General features: G+C 45.2%; 1 protein-coding gene across 2 annotated transcripts in view; it reads right to left on the bottom strand.

Annotated features, from left to right (window-relative positions):
• Positions 1-776: 776 nt before the first annotated feature.
• The window catches only part of PLPP3 (phospholipid phosphatase 3), a 53845-nt gene continuing 30235 nt past the window's right edge, over positions 777-24386 (bottom strand). The window contains exons 3-6 of one of the 2 annotated variants that reach the window (XM_040408261.1): positions 13453-13733; positions 12681-12738; positions 5642-5818; positions 777-1381 (exon numbers count right to left, since the gene is read on the bottom strand). In XM_040408261.1, coding sequence (XP_040264195.1) covers positions 1268-1381; positions 5642-5818; positions 12681-12738; positions 13453-13733 — 630 coding nt within the window. In that variant the 3' untranslated portion in view covers positions 777-1267. The remainder of the gene's footprint in view (positions 1382-5641; positions 5819-12680; positions 12739-13452; positions 13734-24386) is intronic. The other variant, XM_040408262.1, reaches the window with a different exon arrangement.

Raw genomic sequence — 24386 nt, 5'->3', positions numbered from 1 at the left:
TTATTTAATAGTGAAATTACTACCACAGATCTAACAATATTTTAGGTGACTATACAAAAAAATTAAATTGTTGCTTGTTTCTTTTTTAAGCAGCAAAATAAAAACACAGGTCGAGACACCGTTAATGATCATAGTGGATATATCTAAAATTATTCTGTTTTTGTTTTTTTTTATTTTTGAAAAATATTTTACATAGTTAATTCTTTACTGTTTTATACATTATTTATATAATATATAATATAAAAAAAATCAGCTTGTTTGCTATTGTTGAAATGATAGGACGGATTTTATTTTTTTGTGTTAATATTGTGGTAAATTTAAGGAGTAAAAGTTACAAAAAGAAGTTTATTTGTGCCTTAAATTCCTCACTTTTGACGGTTTGAAACACTTCATATTGTTTGTATGATTGTTGCATGAAATGTCATGACTCTATCAATGATTGTCCACGAGACTGGACAGACTACAATTGATTCAGGATAGCATACCGTCCAGCGGTACCCTGCTCTAGGTCATGTACGTTGGGTATCAAACCCAAAGTCTATAGTGCTTAAAAAGTCTCAAGCAAGACAGGCCACTAATGGTTTTCCACCTTCTGAGAGTCTTCTGGCCAAGAACCGTGTTGGGTTTGTGTTGGGTACGTTCTGTTCTTGCCGGTTTCTAGACAGTTTCAGGAAGGGTGTCAACTGTGATCTCCTTGGTAGGAATGCCTGCCTCGGGTTTGATGGGGTCAATGATACCTTTTGTTATATATCTTTCTATATATTTTTGTAAGAAGGTCCATCGGGAATGGCCAATAATGGAGACACCATCCCCAACCATGAGTCCCTTATGGTCTTACTACATATGAGTGCTATAGATCTATATAGTGCTATCGTTAATAATCAGTTTTTTTCTATGAGCCAAGAATATCTATAGTCAAAGACAACTCCCTTTTGTTCAAATAAAGTTTGGAGTTCATAAATTTATGAACAATAGGTTGTTCATTACAACATGAACAGATAAAGACCAATTGTACATCTGGAATTCCATCTTGGCTTCTTGTCATCACTTGGCCGCCCAATAGTCTGAACTTCCCCCACCTTATGCCAGGTTGTGATCGAAAGGCCTCATAGCAGACATTGTTTATTGTATTTTTTTTTCTTTTTTAAGTCTCCGTTTGGTTGGGTCAAAGAGTCTTTCTCTACATTCTACTGTCTGATGAGATTGGAAAGCAGCAGGTCAATGAATTCACTGTCAGAAGTTCTTCTGCAATCAGTTTTCGGTGGTTTTATACAATATTTCGGTCAATGATGTCCACAGGTGACAGAGAGTCTTTCTTCACAGGAGGAGGGGTGACAGTGGGTTTCTTCGGCGTCTTGAAGAGGTCTGATACGAAAAACACCTGCAAAAAGATCAAAAAGAGAAGGTTCATGGACTCGTTTACAACTTTTTGTGTCAGTGGACAAGAGAAATAAAAAGTCAAATACACAAAACGGACTACAGGCCACCAAGATTTATGATTCAGCCGCCAGTGGATTGGCTTCCTACAGGGAAAGTCTATGCTATCTGTGAGGGCATGCAATGTCAAGTTGAGGATGACAGCACTCCTTCTAGGCATTGCTGGAATAATGCCGCCATCAGCCTCAAGCTCCCTCTCCCTGCTGACATCTAGAGCAAAAACCAATGCAAGGAAGAGATATTTGGCCATGATTTCCTGAATACATGATAGCGGATGCCGTCTGCAGGATGTGAAATAGACGACATTTAACATATCAGGGCAGGGATATGGTGACAATGGAACATAGGGGTGTGTGCAGGGAAATCACCAGCCAGGTCCACCTAACTTCCTACAGTGTGAAGTGTCAGCTGGGGACAGCACACAATGCAGGCGGAAAAATGTGTAGGATAAGAAAGAGTCTCCCCCTCCGGGGTCATCTGTGTCTGCCGGATTACTGCTCAGTTTTACAAGATGACCTATATTTTCTTACTGCCAAGTTCATTTTTCCTGCATGTAATCAGAGGTCGTGCTGGACGGTTGTACATTGATAAGTGCGGATATGCCTGTATATTGGACAGTGAAAAAATCTGGCTATATATGCCCTACAACCTAGAGCAGTCCACCTCAGAGCAACCATGTTGTGTGGTGGCTGAGGTGGGTCTCTGTTAAAGTTTATGCACTGGTGCCCTGACTGCCCAATTTTGCAAAATTGGATCAGCCCATGGTCTTGCAAAGGTCAGCAGAACTTCTAAAGACAAGCGCCAAAGGTGACCACTGCTTAAGCACACATAAGGTCAAAGGATGGGCATTTGTTCCCCTGAGCACCAGCAAAATGGCTATCTGCCAATGGGCTGCCTATATGGGACAACCAAACAAATGGAGTAACAGAACCTCTTCAAAATAACCAGGACCCTATGGAACTTCCCTACTGGAGAGTTAAAGTTGCCCAATGGATTCCAAAATTTTCCACCAATCTTGGACATACATTTCTGAAGAAATTAAATTGACTGTGTTTGACTTTTCATGGTCAAAGTCAACTTGAAAAAGGCAGTGACAGGGTTCTTGGGCAAAAGACCCACCCGCCCAACTCTGGAGGCACAAGTGCAAGCAAATTGGGTGTGTTAACCAACAGTTGTGGTCAGTCTGTCTGATTTCTGGGTTCAAGAAGACGGTGGATAATTAGACAGATGGGCAAACTAATGGTTGGTTGGTTGTATGGTAAGATGGATGGACTGCTCTGCTTTGCCTACCAAAAACAAGCCTAAAGATAGGGTTGGGATTAGGAACCTTTTTTCTCAGAAGGGTGATCAATACCTGTATGAAGGCCACCATGGCTTCTTTTGGAGGTGACTATAGTGCCCTGTGGAGTAATTTACTACAAATGTGAAATCAGCTTTTAAAAATTCCTTTCAAGCCTCTCCAGGTATGTCGGAGTTGCAGGCCTGGAGTTGTTAACTCACTAATACGTTGCACTTTGTCTTTTTCTTCGGCAGCTGTCGACCATTTCCCAATGGCTGGAGGTTACATAAACAACTGGCAGAGCTCATGAAATACAACCTCTGCAAATTCTCCTCTCCGGGTCACACAATGAAGGGCGGCAAATACAGAGGAGCGGGAGAGAGAAGGGGGAAAAGCTTCTTGTACTGGGTTTGGTCCACTTCCTGAAAAGTGAAGTTCTCCACCCAAAAAATAAACTCCCCAAGCCTTCTCAGGGAGAGGAATGCGCTTTCATTCCCGGCTGATGTGTCAAATTGTACATTTTTTTGAACCTCTTCATCTATTTTTGCACATTTTACTGGAAAAGCAACACATCTCTGGAAACATTAGAGAAATTGTCCGGCAGGGTAGAGTATTATAGACTCCTGGTGACTTCTGGAGAGTTCACTGCAGCCAGACGGCCCCTTAAAATAAAAAAAATCCACAGAAAAACATCTTCTCTTCTGTTTTATAAATTTCAAGGAAAGCTGGGTAACAGCTGGTAGTGTTGTATAGTTTTCTTTATTTGGAGGGGGGGTCACCCTTGCAGTGTGACTCATGTGAGGACATGACAATGGGTCTTTGTAACCCTGTCGAGATGCTGTGTTTTTAACCATATGGGATATGATAAAGGTCAGCGCGTGCTCACATCCTGCTGCACGACCATGATGATGACAACGTACATTTTCTATAGAAATATGATTTCATGACAGCACGAAGCGCCGGCGGTCAGATCTCATCTCACCACCATTACCCATCATCAGGAAAGACTCTGGCCGATATCCGGGAGGAATGATCTCAGTCTGTGCCCGGAGCTTTGTGTGAGAGCCGCATCTGCTCTGAAGAGCCTCTTACACGTCCACAGACGGCGGCGGCCAGCACAATGACTTGTCAGTGCTCAGTCCAACAAAGACCCAGAAGGAGTCAATGATTTTATTTGTTACTGATTAAAATTAGAAAATAATCCACAATTGCCAATTCTTCTTATCCAACCGAGAATTGGCGCTAGTGACAAGCAGCAATTTTCCGAGCTACGGAAAACTTACAGTAATTACCAGACGCCCTGAAACTTTTTTCCCCCCATGTAGAACATAAAAGTTTGCAACTATGTGTATAATCTGGAGCAATGCTTTAGAAAATGGTTACAGTTTGCAACATTTTAACAACATGGCAGCACAAAGGACCGTAGTCATCCATGACTCTCAGTATCCCTGTCCCTTTCCTTTGGTAAGGACACACAATAGTTTTACGACCCCCCCCCCCCCCCCCCACACCCTATAACACCAGCTGTTTCCTACGTGATTGTCATACGTCAGTCTATAAAAACCGCTTTTTCCCTAAATATTTTACAAGCCTGGGATGATGGCATGGAAGCCGGAATGAGGTAGGCCAGGACCCATGTAGACATAGTGTAAACTACAATGGTGAGAAAGTATAGAAATTGGGTCTCGTGAGAGCGACCGAGGGACTTAACAGCCATTCAATGGGATCTAACAGGGGCCAGATAAGCTGCCTCTCGGTGTAGTCTCCAGCCTTCGCCCATGTTTTTCTTCTGTTGCCCGAAGCCTCCGTCTCTGATAAATCTGCAGACATGATTTGATTACATGATCATTTTCTCTTCTGCTCCTGAATTAAGTGGTAACACATGGGTCGCTGTTCATAAAAAAAAAGAGGCGATGTCGACGGCCTGGCCGCTGCTCGTTGTGCAATCTGCCTGAGAACAAGCAAAGTGGCAATCGTGGTCAACTGGTTTCCACAAATCTACAATCGACTGGGTTTTGTTACCTCTCCAATAAAAACAAGGCGGCAGAAGTTCCCAGGGAAGGCATGTGCTGTGGAGGCACCGGGAGATACTTGTAGTGAGAAATTCTCAAACTTGGCCCCAAACATGGGATTTTTGTTGGTGGAGCCGCCAAATTTCACAGGATGAGGCAGCAATTGTGTCTAAAGGCAATTGTTCCCTCAAGTCCCCTATAGATGGATGATTGAATTTTTACCTGTCCTATCATTTGCTTCCCCAGAGATAAGGGGTGTCAGAAGTATCTGATAGCCGCTCATCTTGCCAATGTACACTAGTGTAACAATGGGCGAAGATAGCTGAGGTCCAAATATTATTTTATATTTTATATATTATTATATCTACTTGTCTATTTTATTAAATACCTGAATTCCTTCTGTTATTCCTCCAGGCGATGTATGACTAAATTTGCAACTAGGCCCTAAGCTTTGTCTCTAGGCTGTCTGACACCGTAAGTGGATTGGATAATGTCAGTGTAAAGGGGAATAGTAACACCTATTTGTTCATTTAGACATACAGTTCCAGGAGGAATAACAGAGGAATTGTAACAGAAAACATGCAGAGTTCTTAGAAAAAGATGCTACAAAATGGCTATTTCCTGAGAAATACAAGTATTGACCAAACTGACATGTCAGGAAAGTTGACTGGTATCTACTTTGTTTCCATTGATCTATGGACATGGCCTGAAATGGAGAACCCCTTAAAGCCAATAATACTTTACAGTCGTACTCTTGGTCCAGTGAAGGTTCAGACAATATGGTTGTTCATGGTCATATCTGCCTCATGGCAAGACCAACCCCAAGAATGAGACAGCTCCATGTGCAGATGTTCCTGATCAGGGTCACTCTCGTATCTATGTGATGGACCTGCCGATCATGGGAGATACTTACTATGCAATAAGCCACCAAAGCTCCCTGCACGAAACCAGCCAGCACGTCGGAGGGATGATGCTTGTGGTCCGAGACTCGGGACAGCCCTGTGTAGAAGGCCATCATAAGGAGGGTGAACTGCAGCAGGGGGCGCAGGAGCCGGGCTCCTCTCCATGTAAATCTTGACTGAAGGTAAAACTGGAAAAAAAGAGGAAACAATCATTAGAATTATAAATGTTATAGACATATTCTACTGCGGCTACAAGTCAACCAAAGAGGAGACACGACAGCTCCCAACGCGACAGAATTTGTTTTTAGAATCAAAAAATTGTTGGAACAAATTGGAACAAATCTGATCTAATTGTCACTTTCCCCCTGATCCGCTTAAACTTTATCCTTTCCTTCACCTCCCAGACATCTACAGGAGTCCCCAAGTTCTCAATTTAGCTAAAATTACATTTACTGGCAAAATCCTGTAATTAGCAGCTGGAGAAGAAGGCCAAAGGCAAGTCAAGGCCGGGGGGATCTGTCACTACGGAGGAGGCCGACGGCTTGTAAATGTCTAGGCCAAGGGAGCTACTGTGCAATGTAAGTGCGAGCCTGCGGCCCGACATTGATTTTCAAAAAACAAAACAGTTAAAGATAAAATTGGGATTTCTGAAAATCTTTCAAAAATTCTAAAAAATTACAGACGTGCAAAATTAAAAAAAATATATATATATAGAGAGAGAGAACAGATAGTGTCACTTGTCTCTAAATAATGTAAGAAGGTCCCAAGGTTCCAAACCACCATGGGCGTCACATGTTAAAGAAGTCTACCCCTTTAAGACCTCAGAAACACTTGTATACATTGAATCTATATATATATGTTGAGAGATACATTGTTGCTGTTTCCTCTTGGACTTGGGCCCAGTCCACTTGTCAGATTTCTGTGGGAACCTTCTGAAACAAAGGGGAAGAGATGCAGGGAAGTTGGACACTTCTGTTCCACTTATCAAAACCGATTGGACATGACCAGGTTGGGATGAGCACAACAGGCACCGGACAAGACCCATTGGTGGTCCCCTCCCTTCCTATAGGAAGGAAATCGAGGGAATGGCAGGGACGGCGCGGCTGGAGGTGACCTGTATTTTAAGAAATTACTTCATACAATCGTCAGGACGCAGTGGATCCTCAGGGAGACTGAGTCTTTCTGGCATCTATAGATGAAGTGTTACATTTCTGGCCCCAAAAACAGTAAAAACATCGTAACTTCCAATGTATCTGTGTCTGGTAAAGCTGGGTAACACCTACAAGAGCCCTGAACAGAAGCAACACAGCCGTGGGAGATGCAGCACTGACAAGATCTGTCATGGTTGTCACTCATCCTTCCTTGTAACAGAATATTTATTTATTTTATTTATTTATTGATAGATTTTTGCTACATTTCGCCGGTTTCTTGCTTCCTGCCTCTGTTCCTTCTCAAACCCTGAATTTCCGATCTTTCCTGCAAGGTCTGCAGCTTTTCTCTCCTGCCCTTGGATAGATGACGGATTTCACTTGGTTGGATGATGTCAAAAGACAACGTTTCATTTCCTAGTGTTGACCTTTGACACGGGAACTGATGTTTCCTTTGTCAGTGACTACTCAGTGCTGCGGTCATTAGAAACGGGCTTCTACCAGAATTCAAGGTGAGTCACGTGGAAGATTCTGTGGGGGGGGGGGGGAAGTGACTCAAGTGTGGATTTTATGGATTTTTTTTAACTTATTGTATGACCTAGCTTACAACAGATTTAAAGGGACAGTCCCTTTTACATAATTCTTTATAATATGTCCCAGAGGGTAGTCCTCTGATTCAGTCAGATCCTAAGGCTAACAGCATGCCTCCCCCGTTACGATGCTTATTTGAATTTCGGGACCTACATTGTCTATGGCATGCTGAGGCTTATAGTACCCCTTCAATTGTGCTGTAGTCTAAGCATACACAAGCAGTCATGTGATCTGCGGGGATCAATATAAATGAATGCCTGGTCACTATGACCCTGATGTTCAGTAAAACTTAATGAATGAGGGGTAACGTCTTCCATGTCAATGTGCAACCGTCCTGACCAGCTCACTAACTGACCCTGAAATACATATAAATCTGCAATGTTAGGAAACATTATATCCCTTTCCCCCCCCATTTTCACCCCCCCCCCCTCGTCTATTACTGTCATATGTGTCAGTCTGTACTGCAATGCTCGGATTCTATGTGTAAACCAGAAAGCTAAGTTTGACCTGATCTATAGGGAGCAGCAAGGTATGGCAGATACAATGTAATCATACACAGTAAGATCAAGGCGTACAGGGCCTGCTGGGAGTTGTAGTTTCCCTGCTGCAGGCTATAAAGCATGGCCTGGGGATAAGGACCTATATTTGGCTGCTGGCCGCACACCCCCGCCGCTCGGCTGTTTATACTGGAGCTGCTGGAATTCCCATTGTTTGGTAATGAAGGAGTCTCAGTTTTCAGAGCAAATATTAAAGTGATAACGAAACATCAGGGCATGAAATAGTGACCCTGTCATGGCGGCACAGGCACCGTCCGGAGCCTCCTGACCTCTTCGTGGGGCAGATGATGGTCCCTATGATGTATGGAGCCTGCAGAGGAGGCACAAGGATCACAACCCCCATTATCTGCTCCGTCACAGGGACATACAATGGCCACAGATAGGGATCACCTGGGTGTTGTGACAGTGGGTAATCCGATCTGTGAGGCGACCGTCCTAATCCTGATCCAAGATTAGCCGAGATTCCTGACAAGTAATCAGTGATCGACCTGCAGATTATCTCACAATAGCTACAGGCGGTCACTTATCTCCAGCACAATGGCTTTGAGGGGACAGGATTTCCAACATTTCATGTCACCTAGCTTTCTCAGAGTCCTGAATGGCAAATCAGGGAATATAAACCTGTTATAACTGCTGCTTTGCCCCAACACCATGCTTTATACTGCAGCTCTGCTTATTTATATTGGCTGATATGCATGAACACAATCTCACCCAGACTTATGAACAAACTATCTGACTAGTTATGCAGTGATGTATCACCAGCTATTGCTAAAGCTGCTACGCTCTCTTTACCCCATACTTTACACTGCAGCAATGACTGTCTGCTGAATATGACCATTAACTCCTCAGAGCATGGGACAGAACGATCATAAACCACAAGTAAAAATGTAATTTAATATATTTTTAATATCTGCAAAAGGCAGTAAACCCTGATCACAGTCTCATCAATGAGTGTCATGGCCGCCTCCGTTCTTCGAGGGGAAGGAACTGGGGAAATGAAACACCTGGCAAAGAATATATTCCGCCGCCGGCGTGGGACGGGGAGGTAGACATCTGTCTGTGGCTGGCAGCAGATGAATGATTAACCTGACATTATATTACCATTTATCTCTTTGCATCATGGGAAGAGCCCGGGGGCTCGATATGTTCATCTGGCGATCCAGACAGGATTGATAATAATATAAAAATGCTATAAGTAGTCTATCACCCAGCTTTCCTAGAATCCTGAGTGCGAATGCATAAATCAGGGGGTCTATGACTGCGTAACTAGGCAGATTTACCATTCCGGATACTGGTTGTCCCCCAGCGGTCCCTGTCACAGACAGCACCGTATGCTAATCTGATGGTCAAGTGAGCCGGATATGAACTTTGGCAATGACTACAATGTGACTAATATGTAATGATGTGTCATTTAGATCCGATACAATTGGCTACAATACAAGGAAGGATCAATGAGATTTCCAGGTAATGTGCTCTAATGACCTTAAAGGGGTATTCCCATCACATACAATGGAGGCATATCGCTAGAACATGCCCCCACTGTCTCTGGGACCCGCACCTACAATGAGAACGGAGCGGGGAAATTAACGGAGGGCGCACTGCGCATGCGCAGCTGCCCTCCATTCATTTTTATGGGGCCGCCGAAAATAGCCGAGCCAGCTGGCTCGGCTATTTCCGTCTGCCTCATAGAAATGACTGGGAGCAGGGGCCGCGCGTGCACGGTGCGCTCCCATTCACTTCTATGGGAGCAGTGCTTGGTGGTGGACGGACCCCGGGAAATCCGGGGTCCTCCAGCCACAGCTCTCCCCGCTCCGTTCTCAGAGGTAGGACCCGCACCTATAAGACAATGGGGGCATATCCTAGCTCTATTCCCCCACTGTATGTGATGGGAATACCCCTCACCTCTCCTGGGATGTCCGTTTTAGTAACTACTTGCATCCCTCATGCATCCCAAACAATTCTGGAGCATCTATTTTTATGACTCTTTGATGTGTCGTTACTTTATTATTCCTGCTAGAAGTTTTGAATTAATTGGTAGCAATATGCAATGAAGGTCCAGATGGGTGTTACCACCTGCACAGTCAGTGCTTCCAGTGTCAGACTGTGCAAGTAGTAACACCCGGCTGGACCCTTCATTGCATACCGCTAGCAATAGCAATAAAGAAATGGTAAAAACACAGAGTCATAAGAGTAGATGCTCCAGAATTGTTAGTAATTAGGGGGATGCAAGTAGTTACTAAAACAGACATGTCAGGAGAGGGGACGGGTCCTTTTTAAAGGGATCCCAATTCCAACGGTAATAAAACACAACTAATGGGGCTCACTAAATAAAATGTCAGTCAGAAGCTGGAAAAAGCCGATCGTGGATGACCCACCGCGCCCCAGCCGTATGTCCCTATTCCCTGAGAGCTCAGGGTGGCAGAGGTTGTCCTCTCTGGTCCCTATACTGTCATTTCTAGGGGATATTTGGTAAAAGGACAGAACAACCTATAGATGTCCTAACCTCAGGGGGGTCAGTCGGGGGGAGTCCTTTAAGGGGCAAATTATTATTATTATTTATTTGAAAGCACCATTAATTCCATGGCACAGTAGGTGAAAAATGAAACCCAGAGTGTTATATTTAAAGTGACAGGCGCGGCCTTGTTCCAAGTCTTCGATCTGTTAACGTGTTTATTTAAGGCAGGTCAACGGCCTCATGATTCATTCACTAATAAGGAAGTCGCCTTTTCTCATTTCCCTCTGTCCTGAGATATCGGCTCGGTTGAAAACACGTAAAACCCATCTTATCTCGCCATGGCCAAAGATCTGAACGCTACACTGAAAAAATAATGACAAAAAATCTATACACCATGCTCTGTTACGCTAAACTCCAATGTCTATCACTCTCCCGGTGCCGAGGGCGGTGATGTCATATCTGGCCGGACAGGTTCTGCCGCGGTAATTTACTGAAAGGAAAAATAGGAGCATTCGCCAAGATCGCACGCTACTTGCCAAACTGCACTGATTGCTTGCGACTGCTCAGGAGGTCCCAGGGAAAATGAGATTTTGTTTTACACTCCATGCACATCTGAAGCTGCATTCGGAAACTCTACTAGACGGCAGCGCCCTGTAACAATAAGAGCTGTGTGGATGATTTGCAAGAGCAGAATTCTGAATGCAGCTTTGCAGGTGAATAGAGCATTTATGAAACTCAAGCCTGCAACTTCTTCAACGTTACTGGTAGATGGGAGCTCCTCCGGTGGAAGGTTTCAGATGACATAGGTGTCCGCCATTGCCGAAGCCTCTCCCCCCCCTCCCTTAAAAACATTGTAAATCTGCAGTAATCGCGCCTAAGCCTCCTATCTGACACGTGGACGTATATTTTTCTTGTAATTAAATATAGAAAAACGTTTCTATAAATAGAATTCACTGTTCAATCTTCAGGACACCTCCGAAAATGGAAGTCAGGGGGCACAACAAAACTTTCATTCAGCCGAAGAAATAGGTCAACTTCTGTTTTAATAAATGTTGGGGGAAGGCGCTTACGAAAACAGGCAGAAATAAAAGTGACGGCCTTTATAGAGGGGCTTAGCTGCCTAAATGTTTTCATAGCATCCGAGCCGGGATGGGGGTATAACTGCTCACAGACACTATGATGGGGGTGGGGGGTCTTACACTACCACGGAGGAAATTCAGCACCACCTTTCCCCTCTAACACCTGCAGCAGGTAATATTTTACAGCTAGGCAGCGAGCCGGGGGTCTCAAATCATTTTCCAGACATAAAGCAAAATAAATACCATAAAAAAAGAAGAAAGAATCTCTAAACAGAAAACAACATCCCTGTTAGGACTCGAAGCAACCCTACGGGGGTCTTCCTGCAACTTTAACAAAATGCATAAAAATGATAATAAATCAAGCCGTAATACATCGGTTCTGTCCGCGTGGCTCCAGCGTGTCTTATTGAAAACTTTTATATCTTGAAATAGCAATCAAATGTCTCCTAGTCTGGACGGGACATCCAATGCTTTGTGGGGGATGGGAAGTGACAACCTCTGCTCCGAGGCGGCGTATGACATTGTTATAAAACATCAGAGCAGTTTAGTTTCACGTTGCAAGATCTGAAGTGGATGCCGAACTCCTATTCTCTGTGACCACACCCCTTCTGTTAAAAGCCCCACCCCCCTGCATTGGAAACTCAGTAAAACCCGCCATCCATACTTCCTATATGTGTTTAAGTCTATTAATCATCATCTCTATGGTTAAAAGAAGAGTTTTCTAATGAGGATTACAAAAAATACTGATCAGTGTCAGGCAGGTGGATCACCCCTTTAAGGTACCTGAATGTGGAGCACCCCTTTAAGATGCTTTCAGACGAGCGAGTGTCACGCTCCGGACTCACAGTGCAGCACCCGTTTTGAACTTCCAGCACTGCCGGGGGTTGTATAGCATTATATTGACTTATAAAGCTATGTAACCCTTACAGTTCTGGTATGTATTGTATAACACTAACATAATGCTGTCAGTGTTATCCAACACATTCCAGACCCCTAAGGGTTACAAAGCATCATAAATCAATATAATGCAGTGCTGGGAGGTCAGGATGGGTGCTGCACTGCGAGTCCAGGGCGTGATACTCGATTGTCTGAAAAGAACCTTAAACTGCATTTGCAGCCACTTTTAGAATCGGTGAGGGTCCTCACACTGGAATTCCCATTGATCACACTTGTATCAAGGTAAAGAATGCTTTGCTATGTATACAATGTGTATAACTTACCACCAAGTACAGCATGGTATACATGGAGAAGGAGGCGTGGCCGGAGAAGAACGACTTTCTGTAAAGACAAATAAAAAAATCCTTAGAATAAGATAAGGACATGACTGTGATGGACTTTTACCGAATAGATTGAGCAAGAGCTGACTCATGGCCTTATCTTGAGGAGCATCAGCCTCAAGAACATGTACAGGTATGTATAAAGAAATACTGACTGTATATAAGGGAATGCCATACCCCGTTTACTTTAAGATAATGCACCTGAGCACCAGGTCATCAAACTTATCTTTGGCATGATTCATTCTTACACAGCAAAGAAAGTTGCAGGACTTATTATGGAAGAAGGTTTATGACCATGTACAAAGCGGAGAACAGTAGAATAATGAAAAAGACCAAAAAATAGTCCTATTTGTCTTATTTTTAGATTATAAAGCCAGATTAGCATGATCTTCTGGGATGTAGCTCCACCCACAATTAAATAAAACACTGACGGCCCCTGAGGTGCTGGTCAGGCTGGCTCCATCCCTCTACTCCATGGCATTTATGGGGTTCCTCAGATTAACAGACAGAAAGTACAGGAGGCGGAAGTGGGCTGGCGGCGCTCATATTGCCCTTCTGTTCTACAAAGGGTGGGAAGGTGAAAAAAGGCATCAAGCTTGAACCAACCCCAAAAGAGGGGCCTGTTTTGACTGGCGTTTACTTCTCTATACAAACCACTGAGTCCCCCAATACCCTGAGCCAGTAACTACCGGCCTTCATGCAGTGTATCACATACCTGGCTTCAGTGACTTTACTCTCCAGACCTCTGCACTTATAATCCTGGATGTATCCAAGAGAACAGTTGATTTGCGTGAAATCCGGATCACAAACTTCTATGAAATGAGGGCGCAAACGTCCAATGGAAACCTTTGCAATGTCTGTAAAAGACTGACTTATCGCACAGCCGAATACGAAGCACCCGACTTGCTTGTACAAGGCAGAGACGTAGGGATTCTGGATGAAAGAATATGAGCGCTCCTTCAAGTAGTATATCCGGAAGAACTCGCCCACAATGATCTGCAAAGACATGGAACCTTCATTAGTAAAAGGCAAAAATGTTCAAAAGATGTTAAAGACCCAACACCAATTATCAAAAACAAGACCCAGCAACAATTACCAAGAACAAGACCCAGCACCAATTATAAAGAACAAGACCCAGAACCAATTAGCAAGAACAAGACCCAGGACCAATTACCAAGAACAAGACCCTGGATCAATTACCAAGAACAAGACCTAGGATCAATTACCAAGAACAAGACCCAATACCAAGTACCAAGAACAAGACCCAATACCAAGTACCAAGAACAAGACCCAATACCAATTACCAAAAACAATACCCAATACCAATTACCAAGAACAAGACCCAATACCAATTACTAAGAACAAGACCCAATACCAATTACTAAAAACAAGACCCAATACCAATTACCAAGAACAAGACACAGAACCAATTACCAAGAACAGGACCCAGGACCAATTAGCAAGAACAAGACCCAATACCAATTAACAAGAACAAGACCCAGGACCAATTACCAAGAACAAGACCCAATACCAATTACTAAAAACAAGACCCAATACCAATTACTAAAAACAAGACCCAATACCAATTACCAAGAACAAGACTCAGAACCAATTACCAAGAACAAGACTCAGAACCAATTACCAAGAACAAGACCAAGAACCAATTACCAAGAACAAGACCAGCACCAATTATCAAGAAAAAGTCCCTCCACTAATTATAAAGCAAGCAGCCAGTTCTCGAAAGATTGGATGTTCTCATGTCGAGGACCCCAATATAGAGGAAACTAGACAAGACCAAGCCCAACTTTATGCACATATTGTAAGAAGACTCACTCTTTGGAGAAGACTATCATATTTGGAAGAATTAAAAAGGTGATGAGAAAAGATGGCCAGGAAGATGGAGATAATCACAGGAATCAAAAACCCTGGGCCACGGGAAAACAGGAAACCCAAACACAAGACAGGACATTCTGGAGAATCGTTGTCCCTATAGGCTCTGGCAGTCTACACTAAGTTAATAGCATGGTGCAGGATTAGAAAAACATGGCTTCTTTCTCCCCAAAACAGCGCCACTCCTGTCCACGGGCTGTGTCTGGTATTACAGCTCAGCCTCACTGACGGTAAGGGGCAGGTGTGACACTGTTTTTGGGAGAAAGCTGCCATGTTTTTCATAAGGTCATTTTTACTCAAGTCAAAAAACTGTATCACCAACTAATTTAAGACCTTGTGTCCTTCTCCTCAGCATATATTTTATATTACAATGTATCCATTGCTTCCATCGCTTTGACAACCAAATAACCAAACAAAGCCCCCGGGATTATCTGTAGATACAAGCGTCTACGTGCGGCTTTTACAACCTGTAGCACATTAATGCCCATTCAGAGTATCCAGCCACCCGTGAACCCCAATGGCCGCCCCGGTCCCCGCTCTGGAGGGTGAGAATACAACGTTCCTGGACCTTAAACTAAGATATCAGAATTGTGACCATAATGGGGCACCACGGGCAGACCCTTTCATACCATCCCAACCATTAAGTCCCATTTACACATGAATGCTGCAGGAAATCTTGATAAGTCAGAGATCACTCACTTTCCCACAAGTTATTTTAGTTTTGGGTCTGTTTTTATAAAAAAAAAAGCATGGCCACAAGTAAATGTATAGAAGGCTATGTGCGATGATCATGTCTGTATATGATGCGTGCAGTCTATGTTCATACTCTGTATGTAGCCTATGTACATACTCTGTGTGTAGTCTATGTGTGTAGTATATATCTATGGTGTGTGCAGTCTATGTGTGTAGTATATATCTATACTGTGTGCAGTCTATGTGTGTAGTATATATCTATACTGCGTGCAGTCTATGTGTGTAGTATATATCTATACTGTGTGCAGTCTATGTGTGTAGTATATATCTATACTGTGTGCAGTCTATGTGTGTAGTATATATCTATAGTGTGTGCAGTCTATGTGTGTAGTATATATCTATAGTGTGTGCAGTCTATGTGTGTAGTATATATCTATACTGTGTGCAGTCTATGTGTGTAGTATATATCTATACTGTGTGCAGTCTATGTGTGTAGTATATATCTATACTGTGTGCAGTCTATGTGTGTAGTATATATCTATACTGCGTGCAGTCTATGTGTGTAGTATATATCTATACTGTGTGCAGTATATATAAGTAGTATATGTCTATACTGTGTGCAGTCTATGTGTGTAGTATATATCTATACTGTGTGCAGTCTATGTGTGTAGTATATATCTATACTGTGTGCAGTCTATGTGTGTAGTATATATCTATAGTGTGTGCAGTCTATGTGTGTAGTATATATCTATACTGCGTGCAGTCTATGTGTGTAGTATATATCTATACTGTGTGCAGTCTATGTGTGTAGTATATATCTATAGTGTGTGCAGTCTATGTGTGTAGTATATATCTATACTGCGTGCAGTCTATGTGTGTAGTATATATCTATACTGTGTGCAGTCTATGTGTGTAGTATATATCTATACTGTGTGCAGTCTATGTGTGTAGTATATATCTATACTGTGTGCAGTCTATGTGTGTAGTATATATCTATACTGTGTGCAGTCTATGTGTGTAGTATATATCTATAGTGTGTGCAGTCTATGTGTGTAGTATATATACTGTGTGCAGTCTATGTGTGTAGTATATATCTATACTGCGTGCAGTCTATGTGTGTAGTATATATCTATACTGTGTGCAGTCTATGTGTGTAGTATATACCTATAGTGTGTGCAGTCTATGTGTGTAGTATATACCTATAGTGTATGCAGTCTATGTGTGTAGTATATATCTATACTGTGTGCAGTCTATGTGTGTAGTATATATCTATACTGTGTGCAGTCTATGTGTGTAGTATATATCTATACTGCGTGCAGTCTATGTGTGTAGTATATACCTATAGTGTATGCAGTCTATGTGTGTAGTATATATCTATACTGTGTGCAGTCTATGTGTGTAGTATATATCTATACTGCGTGCAGTCTATGTGTGTAGTATATATCTATACTGTGTGCAGTCTATGTGTGTAGTATATATCTATACTGTGTGCAGTCTATGTGTGTAGTATATATCTATAGTGTGTGCAGTCTATGTGTGTAGTATATATCTATAGTGTGTGCAGTCTATGTGTGTAGTATATATCTATACTGCGTGCAGTCTATGTGTGTAGTATATATCTATAGTGTGTGCAGTCTATGTGTGTAGTATATATCTATAGTGTGTGCAGTCTATGTGTGTAGTATATATCTATAGTGTGTGCAGTCTATGTGTGTAGTATATATCTATACTGTGTGCAGTCTATGTGTGTAGTATATATCTATACTGTGTGCAGTCTATGTGTGTAGTATATATCTATACTGCGTGCAGTCTATGTGTGTAGTATATATCTATACTGTGTGCAGTCTATGTGTGTAGTATATATCTATACTGTGTGCAGTCTATGTGTGTAGTATATATCTATACTGTGTGCAGTCTATGTGTGTAGTATATATCTATACTGTGTGCAGTCTATGTGTGTAGTATATATCTATACTGTGTGCAGTCTATGTGTGTAGTATATATCTATACTGCGTGCAGTCTATGTGTGTAGTATATATCTATACTGTGTGCAGTCTATGTGTGTAGTATATATCTATAGTGTGTGCAGTCTATGTGTGTAGTATATATCTATAGTGTGTGCAGTCTATGTGTGTAGTATATATCTATAGTGTGTGCAGTCTATGTGTGTAGTATATATCTATACTGTGTGCAGTCTATGTGTGTAGTATATATCTATACTGTGTGCAGTCTATGTGTGTAGTATATATCTATACTGCGTGCAGTCTATGTGTGTAGTATATATCTATACTGTGTGCAGTCTATGTGTGTAGTATATATCTATACTGTGTGCAGTCTATGTGTGTAGTATATATCTATACTGTGTGCAGTCTATGTGTGTAGTATATATCTATACTGTGTGCAGTCTATGTGTGTAGTATATATCTATACTGTGTGCAGTCTATGTGTGTAGTATATATCTATAGTGTGTGCAGTCTATGTGTGTAGTATATATACTGTGTGCAGTCTATGTGTGTAGTATATATCTATACTGCGTGCAGTCTATGTGTGTAGTATATATCTATACTGTGTGCAGTCTATGTGTGTAGTATATACCTATAGTGTGTGCAGTCTATGTGTGTAGTATATACCTATAGTGTATGCAGTCTATGTGTGTAGTATATATCTATACTGTGTGCAGTCTATGTGTGTAGTATATATCTATACTGTGTGCAGTCTATGTGTGTAGTATATATCTATACTGCGTGCAGTCTATGTGTGTAGTATATACCTATAGTGTATGCAGTCTATGTGTGTAGTATATATCTATACTGTGTGCAGTCTATGTGTGTAGTATATATCTATACTGCGTGCAGTCTATGTGTGTAGTATATATCTATAGTGTGTGCAGTCTATGTGTGTAGTATATATCTATAGTGTGTGCAGTCTATGTGTGTAGTATATATCTATACTGCGTGCAGTCTATGTGTGTAGTATATATCTATAGTGTGTGCAGTCTATGTGTGTAGTATATATCTATAGTGTGTGCAGTCTATGTGTGTAGTATATATCTATAGTGTGTGCAGTCTATGTGTGTAGTATATATCTATACTGTGTGCAGTCTATGTGTGTAGTATATATCTATACTGTGTGCAGTCTATGTGTGTAGTATATATCTATACTGCGTGCAGTCTATGTGTGTAGTATATATCTATACTGTGTGCAGTCTATGTGTGTAGTATATATCTATACTGTGTGCAGTCTATGTGTGTAGTATATATCTATACTGTGTGCAGTCTATGTGTGTAGTATATATCTATACTGTGTGCAGTCTATGTGTGTAGTATATATCTATACTGTGTGCAGTCTATGTGTGTAGTATATATCTATACTGCGTGCAGTCTATGTGTGTAGTATATATCTATACTGTGTGCAGTCTATGTGTGTAGTATATATCTATAGTGTGTGCAGTCTATGTGTGTAGTATATATCTATAGTGTGTGCAGTCTATGTGTGTAGTATATATCTATAGTGTGTGCAGTCTATGTGTGTAGTATATATCTATACTGTGTGCAGTCTATGTGTGTAGTATATATCTATACTGTGTGCAGTCTATGTGTGTAGTATATATCTATACTGCGTGCAGTCTATGTGTGTAGTATATATCTATACTGTGTGCAGTCTATGTGTGTAGTATATATCTATACTGTGTGCAGTCTATGTGTGTAGTATATATCTATACTGTGTGCAGTCTATGTGTGTAGTATATATCTATACTGTGTGCAGTATATATGAGTAGTATCTGTGCATTTACCATATGGATGCGCTTCCACAGCTGGTCCTGGGCTGTAAGTCCCTCCAGTCAGTGGAGCGCTGCCGTCTGCAGACTATTTTTCTTCAGATCATTATATTCCATATTAAATATGAAAAATAGCTTCAGAATATCCCCCAAAGCGCCCCTTACTAATACAACCGCTCAGCCCCATTTGCTAAACCTCTGCTCCAGAAGGTGGACTGTAAATCCTGAGATCACGGACTCCAGGACTCACTGAAGTCTTCTGGATGTGAGAAAGCGTCCATAAATCAGAATTATGACCTGGAGAGGCTCCGCTACCCTGACAGGGCACATAATTAAAGTCAGATTGTGACACCAGGTCCAACTCTCTCACCTCTGTAGAAGGGGACAGGGGGGCGCCAACTCCCTCCCCCACACTACAGGCAGCAGGCCATGGGCAGCACAGAGGGCAGGCGGCTGGCACTGTCCATAGAGGGGAAGGCAAAAAAGCTGAAAATTGTAAACAATGCACAAAAATGAGAAAACTTTGGATTAAATAGGGGAATAATGGCCAAGACCCCAACTCCTCTACTTCTACAAGTTTATATGTCCTGTAAACTTTGTGCAAAAAATTTATATCAGTATCCGTGAACGAGACAAGACAGGGATACGCTGCCTCCATTACTGTATTAATCACATGGGACCCGCACCGGACCGCGATTCTGCTGCGCAATTCTCACCCCCCTAGAATTTAATGCTGAGACTGTACTGAGGAGCAACAGAATATAGGAATCCTGAAGTCTAAAGAGTTTCTTTTGAGAAGTTCTTCAAGCCCCCGGGGACGCCCTGTATCTATATTTATTTTACTATCAGGGTCCCATCCCCCATCTGGTGACACTGCTGGTGGTCTTCACAGATGCAGCAAGCTGTAAAGAATTAATTGGTAAATTAACTGAGTTTTCTTTTTCTTTTTCTATTTTTGTAGGAAAACAGAGGACACAGAACAGACGTCCATTCTATGCCGGCCATCGGGCAAGTAAAGGTCCTGACTCCTCACATAAGTAGCTAAGGTGAGAGGGGGGCTCTCAGATGTCAGACTGTGTCTAATTACCAATTATCAGGACTAAAGATGGAACTACTTAGGGGGAGCAGACTGGCCATTTGGGCATGAGGGCAGTGATTGGGGCCCTATGGCCTGATGGGGCCTATATTCCCTTAATTAGTTATATCAGACATACTGATAGGGACCTTAGATTGTGAACCCCACTGGGGACAGTTGGAGGCTAATGTCTGTAAAGCGCTGCGGAATATAGTAGCGGTATATAAGTGCATAAAATAAATATCAGGGCATGCAAAAAAGTTTAAGGGGTAAATGCTCCTGTAATGCTATAAGATCCTCTGTCCCCTCCGGACTCCTCTGTCCCATCCAGACTCCTCTGTCCCATCCGGACTCCTCTGTCCCCTCCAGACTCCTCTGTCCCCTCCAGACTCCTCTGTCCCCTCCAGACTCCTCTGTCCCCTCCAGACTCCTCTGTCCTCTCCAGACTCCTCTGACCCCTTCAGACCCCTCTAGACTCCTCTGACCCCTCCCAGCTCCTATGTCCCCTCCAGACTCCTCTGCCCCCTCCAGACTCCTCTGCTCCCTCCAGACTCCTCTGCTCCCTCCAGACTCCTCTGCCCCCTCCAGACAACTCTGTTCCCTCCAGACTCCTCTGTCCCATCCAGGCTCCTCTGACCCCTCCAGACCCCTCCAGACCCTTCTGTCCCCTCCAGACTTTTCTGTCCCCTCCAGACTCCTCTAACCCCTCTAGACCCTTCTGTCCCCTCCACACTCTTCTGTCCCCTCCAGACTCTGCTGTCCCCTCCAGACTCTTCTGTCCCCTCCAGACTCCTCTGTCCACTCCAGACTCCTCTGTCCCATCCAGACTCCTCTGTCCCATCCAGACTCCTCTGTCCCATCCAGACTCCTCTGTTCCCTCCAGACTCCTCTGTCCCATCCAGGATCCTCTGTCCCCTCCAGACTCCTCTGTCCCATCCAGACTCCTCTGTCCCATTCAGACTCCTCTGTCCCATTCAGACTCCTCTGTTCCCTCCAGACTCCTCTGTCCCATCCAGGATCCTCTGTCCCCTCCAGACTCCTCTGTTCCCTCCAGACTCCTCTGTCCCATCCAGGATCCTCTGTCCCCTCCAGACTCCTCTGTTCCCTCCAGACTCCTCTGTCCCATCCAGGATCCTCTGACCCCTTCAGACCCCTCTAGACTCCTCTGACTCCCCCCAGCTCCTATGTCCCCTCCAGACTCCTCTGTCCCCTCCAGACTCCTCTGTCCCCTCCAGACTCCTCTGTTCCCTCCAGACTCCTCTGTTCCCTCCAGACTCCTCTGTCCCATCCAGGATCCTCTGTTCCCTCCAGACTCCTCTGTCCCATCCAGGATCCTCTGTCCCCTCCAGACTCCTCTGTCCCATCCAGACTCCTCTGTCCCATCCAGACTCCTCTGACCCCTTCAGACCCCTCTAGACTCCTCTGACTCCCCCCAGCTCCTCTGTCCCCTCCAGACTCCTCTGTCCCCTCCAGACTCCTCTGTCCCCTCCAGACTCCTCTGTCCCCTCCAGACTCCTCTGTCCCATCCAGGATCCTCTGTCCCCTCCAGACTCCTCTGTTCCCTCCAGACTCCTCTGTCCCATCCAGACTCCTCTGTCCCCTCCAGACTCCTCTGTCCCATCCAGACTCCTCTGTCCCATCCAGACTCCTCTGACCCCTCTGTCCCCTCCAGACCCTTCTGTCCCCTCCACACTCTTCTGTCCCCTCCAGACTCCTATGTCCCCTCCAGACTCCTCTGCCCCCTCCAGACTCCTCTGCTCCCTCCAGACTCCTCTGCTCCCTCCAGACTCCTCTGCCCCCTCCAGACAACTCTGTTCCCTCCAGACTCCTCTGTCCCATCCAGGCTCCTCTGACCCCTCCAGACCCCTCTGTCCCCTCCAGACCCTTCTGTCCCCTCCAGACTCCTCTGACTCCTCTGACCCCTCTAGACCCTTCTGTCCCCTCCACACTCTTCTGTCCCCTCCAGACTCTGCTGTCCCCTCCAGACTCCTCTGTCCCCTCCAGACTCCTCTGTCCCCTCCAGACTCCTCTGTCCCATCCAGACTCCTCTGTCCCATCCAGACTCCTCTGTCCCATCCAGACTCCTCTGACCCCTTCAGACACCTCTAGACTCCTCTGACTCCCCCCAGCTCCTATGTCCCCTCCAGACTCCTCTGTCCCCTCCAGACTCCTCTGTCCCCTCCAGACTCCTCTGTTCCCTCCAGACTCCTCTGTCCCATCCAGGATCCTCTGTCCCCTCCAGACTCCTCTGTCCCATCCAGACTCCCCTGTCCCATCCAGACTCCTCTGACCCGTCTGTCCCCTCCAGACCCTTCTGTCCCCTCCACACTCTTCTGTCCCCTCCAGACTCCTCTGTCCCCTCCAGACTCCTCTGTCCCCTCCAGACTCCTCTGTCCTCTCCAGACTCCTCTGACCCCTTCAGACCCCTCTAGACTCCTCTGACCCCTCCCAGCTCCTATGTCCCCTCCAGACTCCTCTGCCCCCTCCAGACTCCTCTGCTCCCTCCAGACTCCTCTGCTCCCTCCAGACTCCTCTGCCCCCTCCAGACAACTCTGTTCCCTCCAGACTCCTCTGTCCCATCCAGGCTCCTCTGACCCCTCCAGACCCCTCTGTCCCCTCCAGACCCTTCTGTCCCCTCCAGACTTTTCTGTCCCCTCCAGACTCCTCTGACCCCTCTAGACCCTTCTGTCCCCTCCACACTCTTCTGTCCCCTCCAGACTCTGCTGTCCCCTCCAGACTCTTCTGTCCCCTCCAGACTCCTCTGTCCACTCCAGACTCCTCTGTCCCATCCAGACTCCTCTGTCCCATCCAGACTCCTCTGTTCCCTCCAGACTCCTCTGTCCCATCCAGGATCCTCTGTCCCCTCCAGACTCCTCTGTCCCATCCAGACTCCTCTGTCCCATTCAGACTCCTCTGTCCCATTCAGACTCCTCTGTTCCCTCCAGACTCCTCTGTCCCATCCAGGATCCTCTGTCCCCTCCAGACTCCTCTGTTCCCTCCAGACTCCTCTGTCCCATCCAGGATCCTCTGTCCCCTCCAGACTCCTCTGTTCCCTCCAGACTCCTCTGTCCCATCCAGGATCCTCTGACCCCTTCAGACCCCTCTAGACTCCTCTGACTCCCCCCAGCTCCTATGTCCCCTCCAGACTCCTCTGTCCCCTCCAGACTCCTCTGTCCCCTCCAGACTCCTCTGTTCCCTCCAGACTCCTCTGTTCCCTCCAGACTCCTCTGTCCCATCCAGGATCCTCTGTCCCCTCCAGACTCCTCTGTTCCCTCCAGACTCCTCTGTCCCATCCAGGATCCTCTGTCCCCTCCAGACTCCTCTGTCCCATCCAGACTCCTCTGTCCCATCCAGACTCCTCTGTCCCATCCAGACTCCTCTGTCCCATCCAGACTCCTCTGACCCCTTCAGACCCCTCTAGACTCCTCTGACTCCCCCCAGCTCCTCTGTCCCCTCCAGACTCCTCTGTCCCCTCCAGACTCCTCTGTCCCCTCCAGACTCCTCTGTCCCCTCCAGACTCCTCTGTCCCATCCAGGATCCTCTGTCCCCTCCAGACTCCTCTGTTCCCTCCAGACTCCTCTGTCCCATCCAGACTCCTCTGTCCCCTCCAGACTCCTCTGTCCCATCCAGACTCCTCTGTCCCATCCAGACTCCTCTGACCCCTCTGTCCCCTCCAGACCCTTCTGTCCCCTCCACACTCTTCTGTCCCCTCCAGACTCCTATGTCCCCTCCAGACTCCTCTGCCCCCTCCAGACTCCTCTGCCCCCTCCAGACTCCTCTGCTCCCTCCAGACTCCTCTGCTCCCTCCAGACTCCTCTGCCCCCTCCAGACAACTCTGTTCCCTCCAGACTCCTCTGTCCCATCCAGGCTCCTCTGACCCCTCCAGACCCCTCTGTCCCCTCCAGACCCTTCTGTCCCCTCCAGACTCCTCTGACTCCTCTGACCCCTCTAGACCCTTCTGTCCCCTCCACACTCTTCTGTCCCCTCCAGACTCTGCTGTCCCCTCCAGACTCCTCTGTCCCCTCCAGACTCCTCTGTCCCCTCCAGACTCCTCTGTCCCATCCAGACTCCTCTGTCCCATCCAGACTCCTCTGACCCCTTCAGACACCTCTAGACTCCTCTGACTCCCCCCAGCTCCTATGTCCCCTCCAGACTCCTCTGTCCCCTCCAGACTCCTCTGTCCCCTCCAGACTCCTCTGTTCCCTCCAGACTC

This window comes from Bufo bufo, chromosome 9 (genome assembly GCF_905171765.1).
Source record: "Bufo bufo chromosome 9, aBufBuf1.1, whole genome shotgun sequence".
Classification (NCBI taxonomy): Eukaryota; Metazoa; Chordata; class Amphibia; order Anura; family Bufonidae; genus Bufo; species Bufo bufo.
Note: the sequence above shows the minus strand (reverse complement) of the source record. Positions and strands in the feature narration are given on the sequence as shown.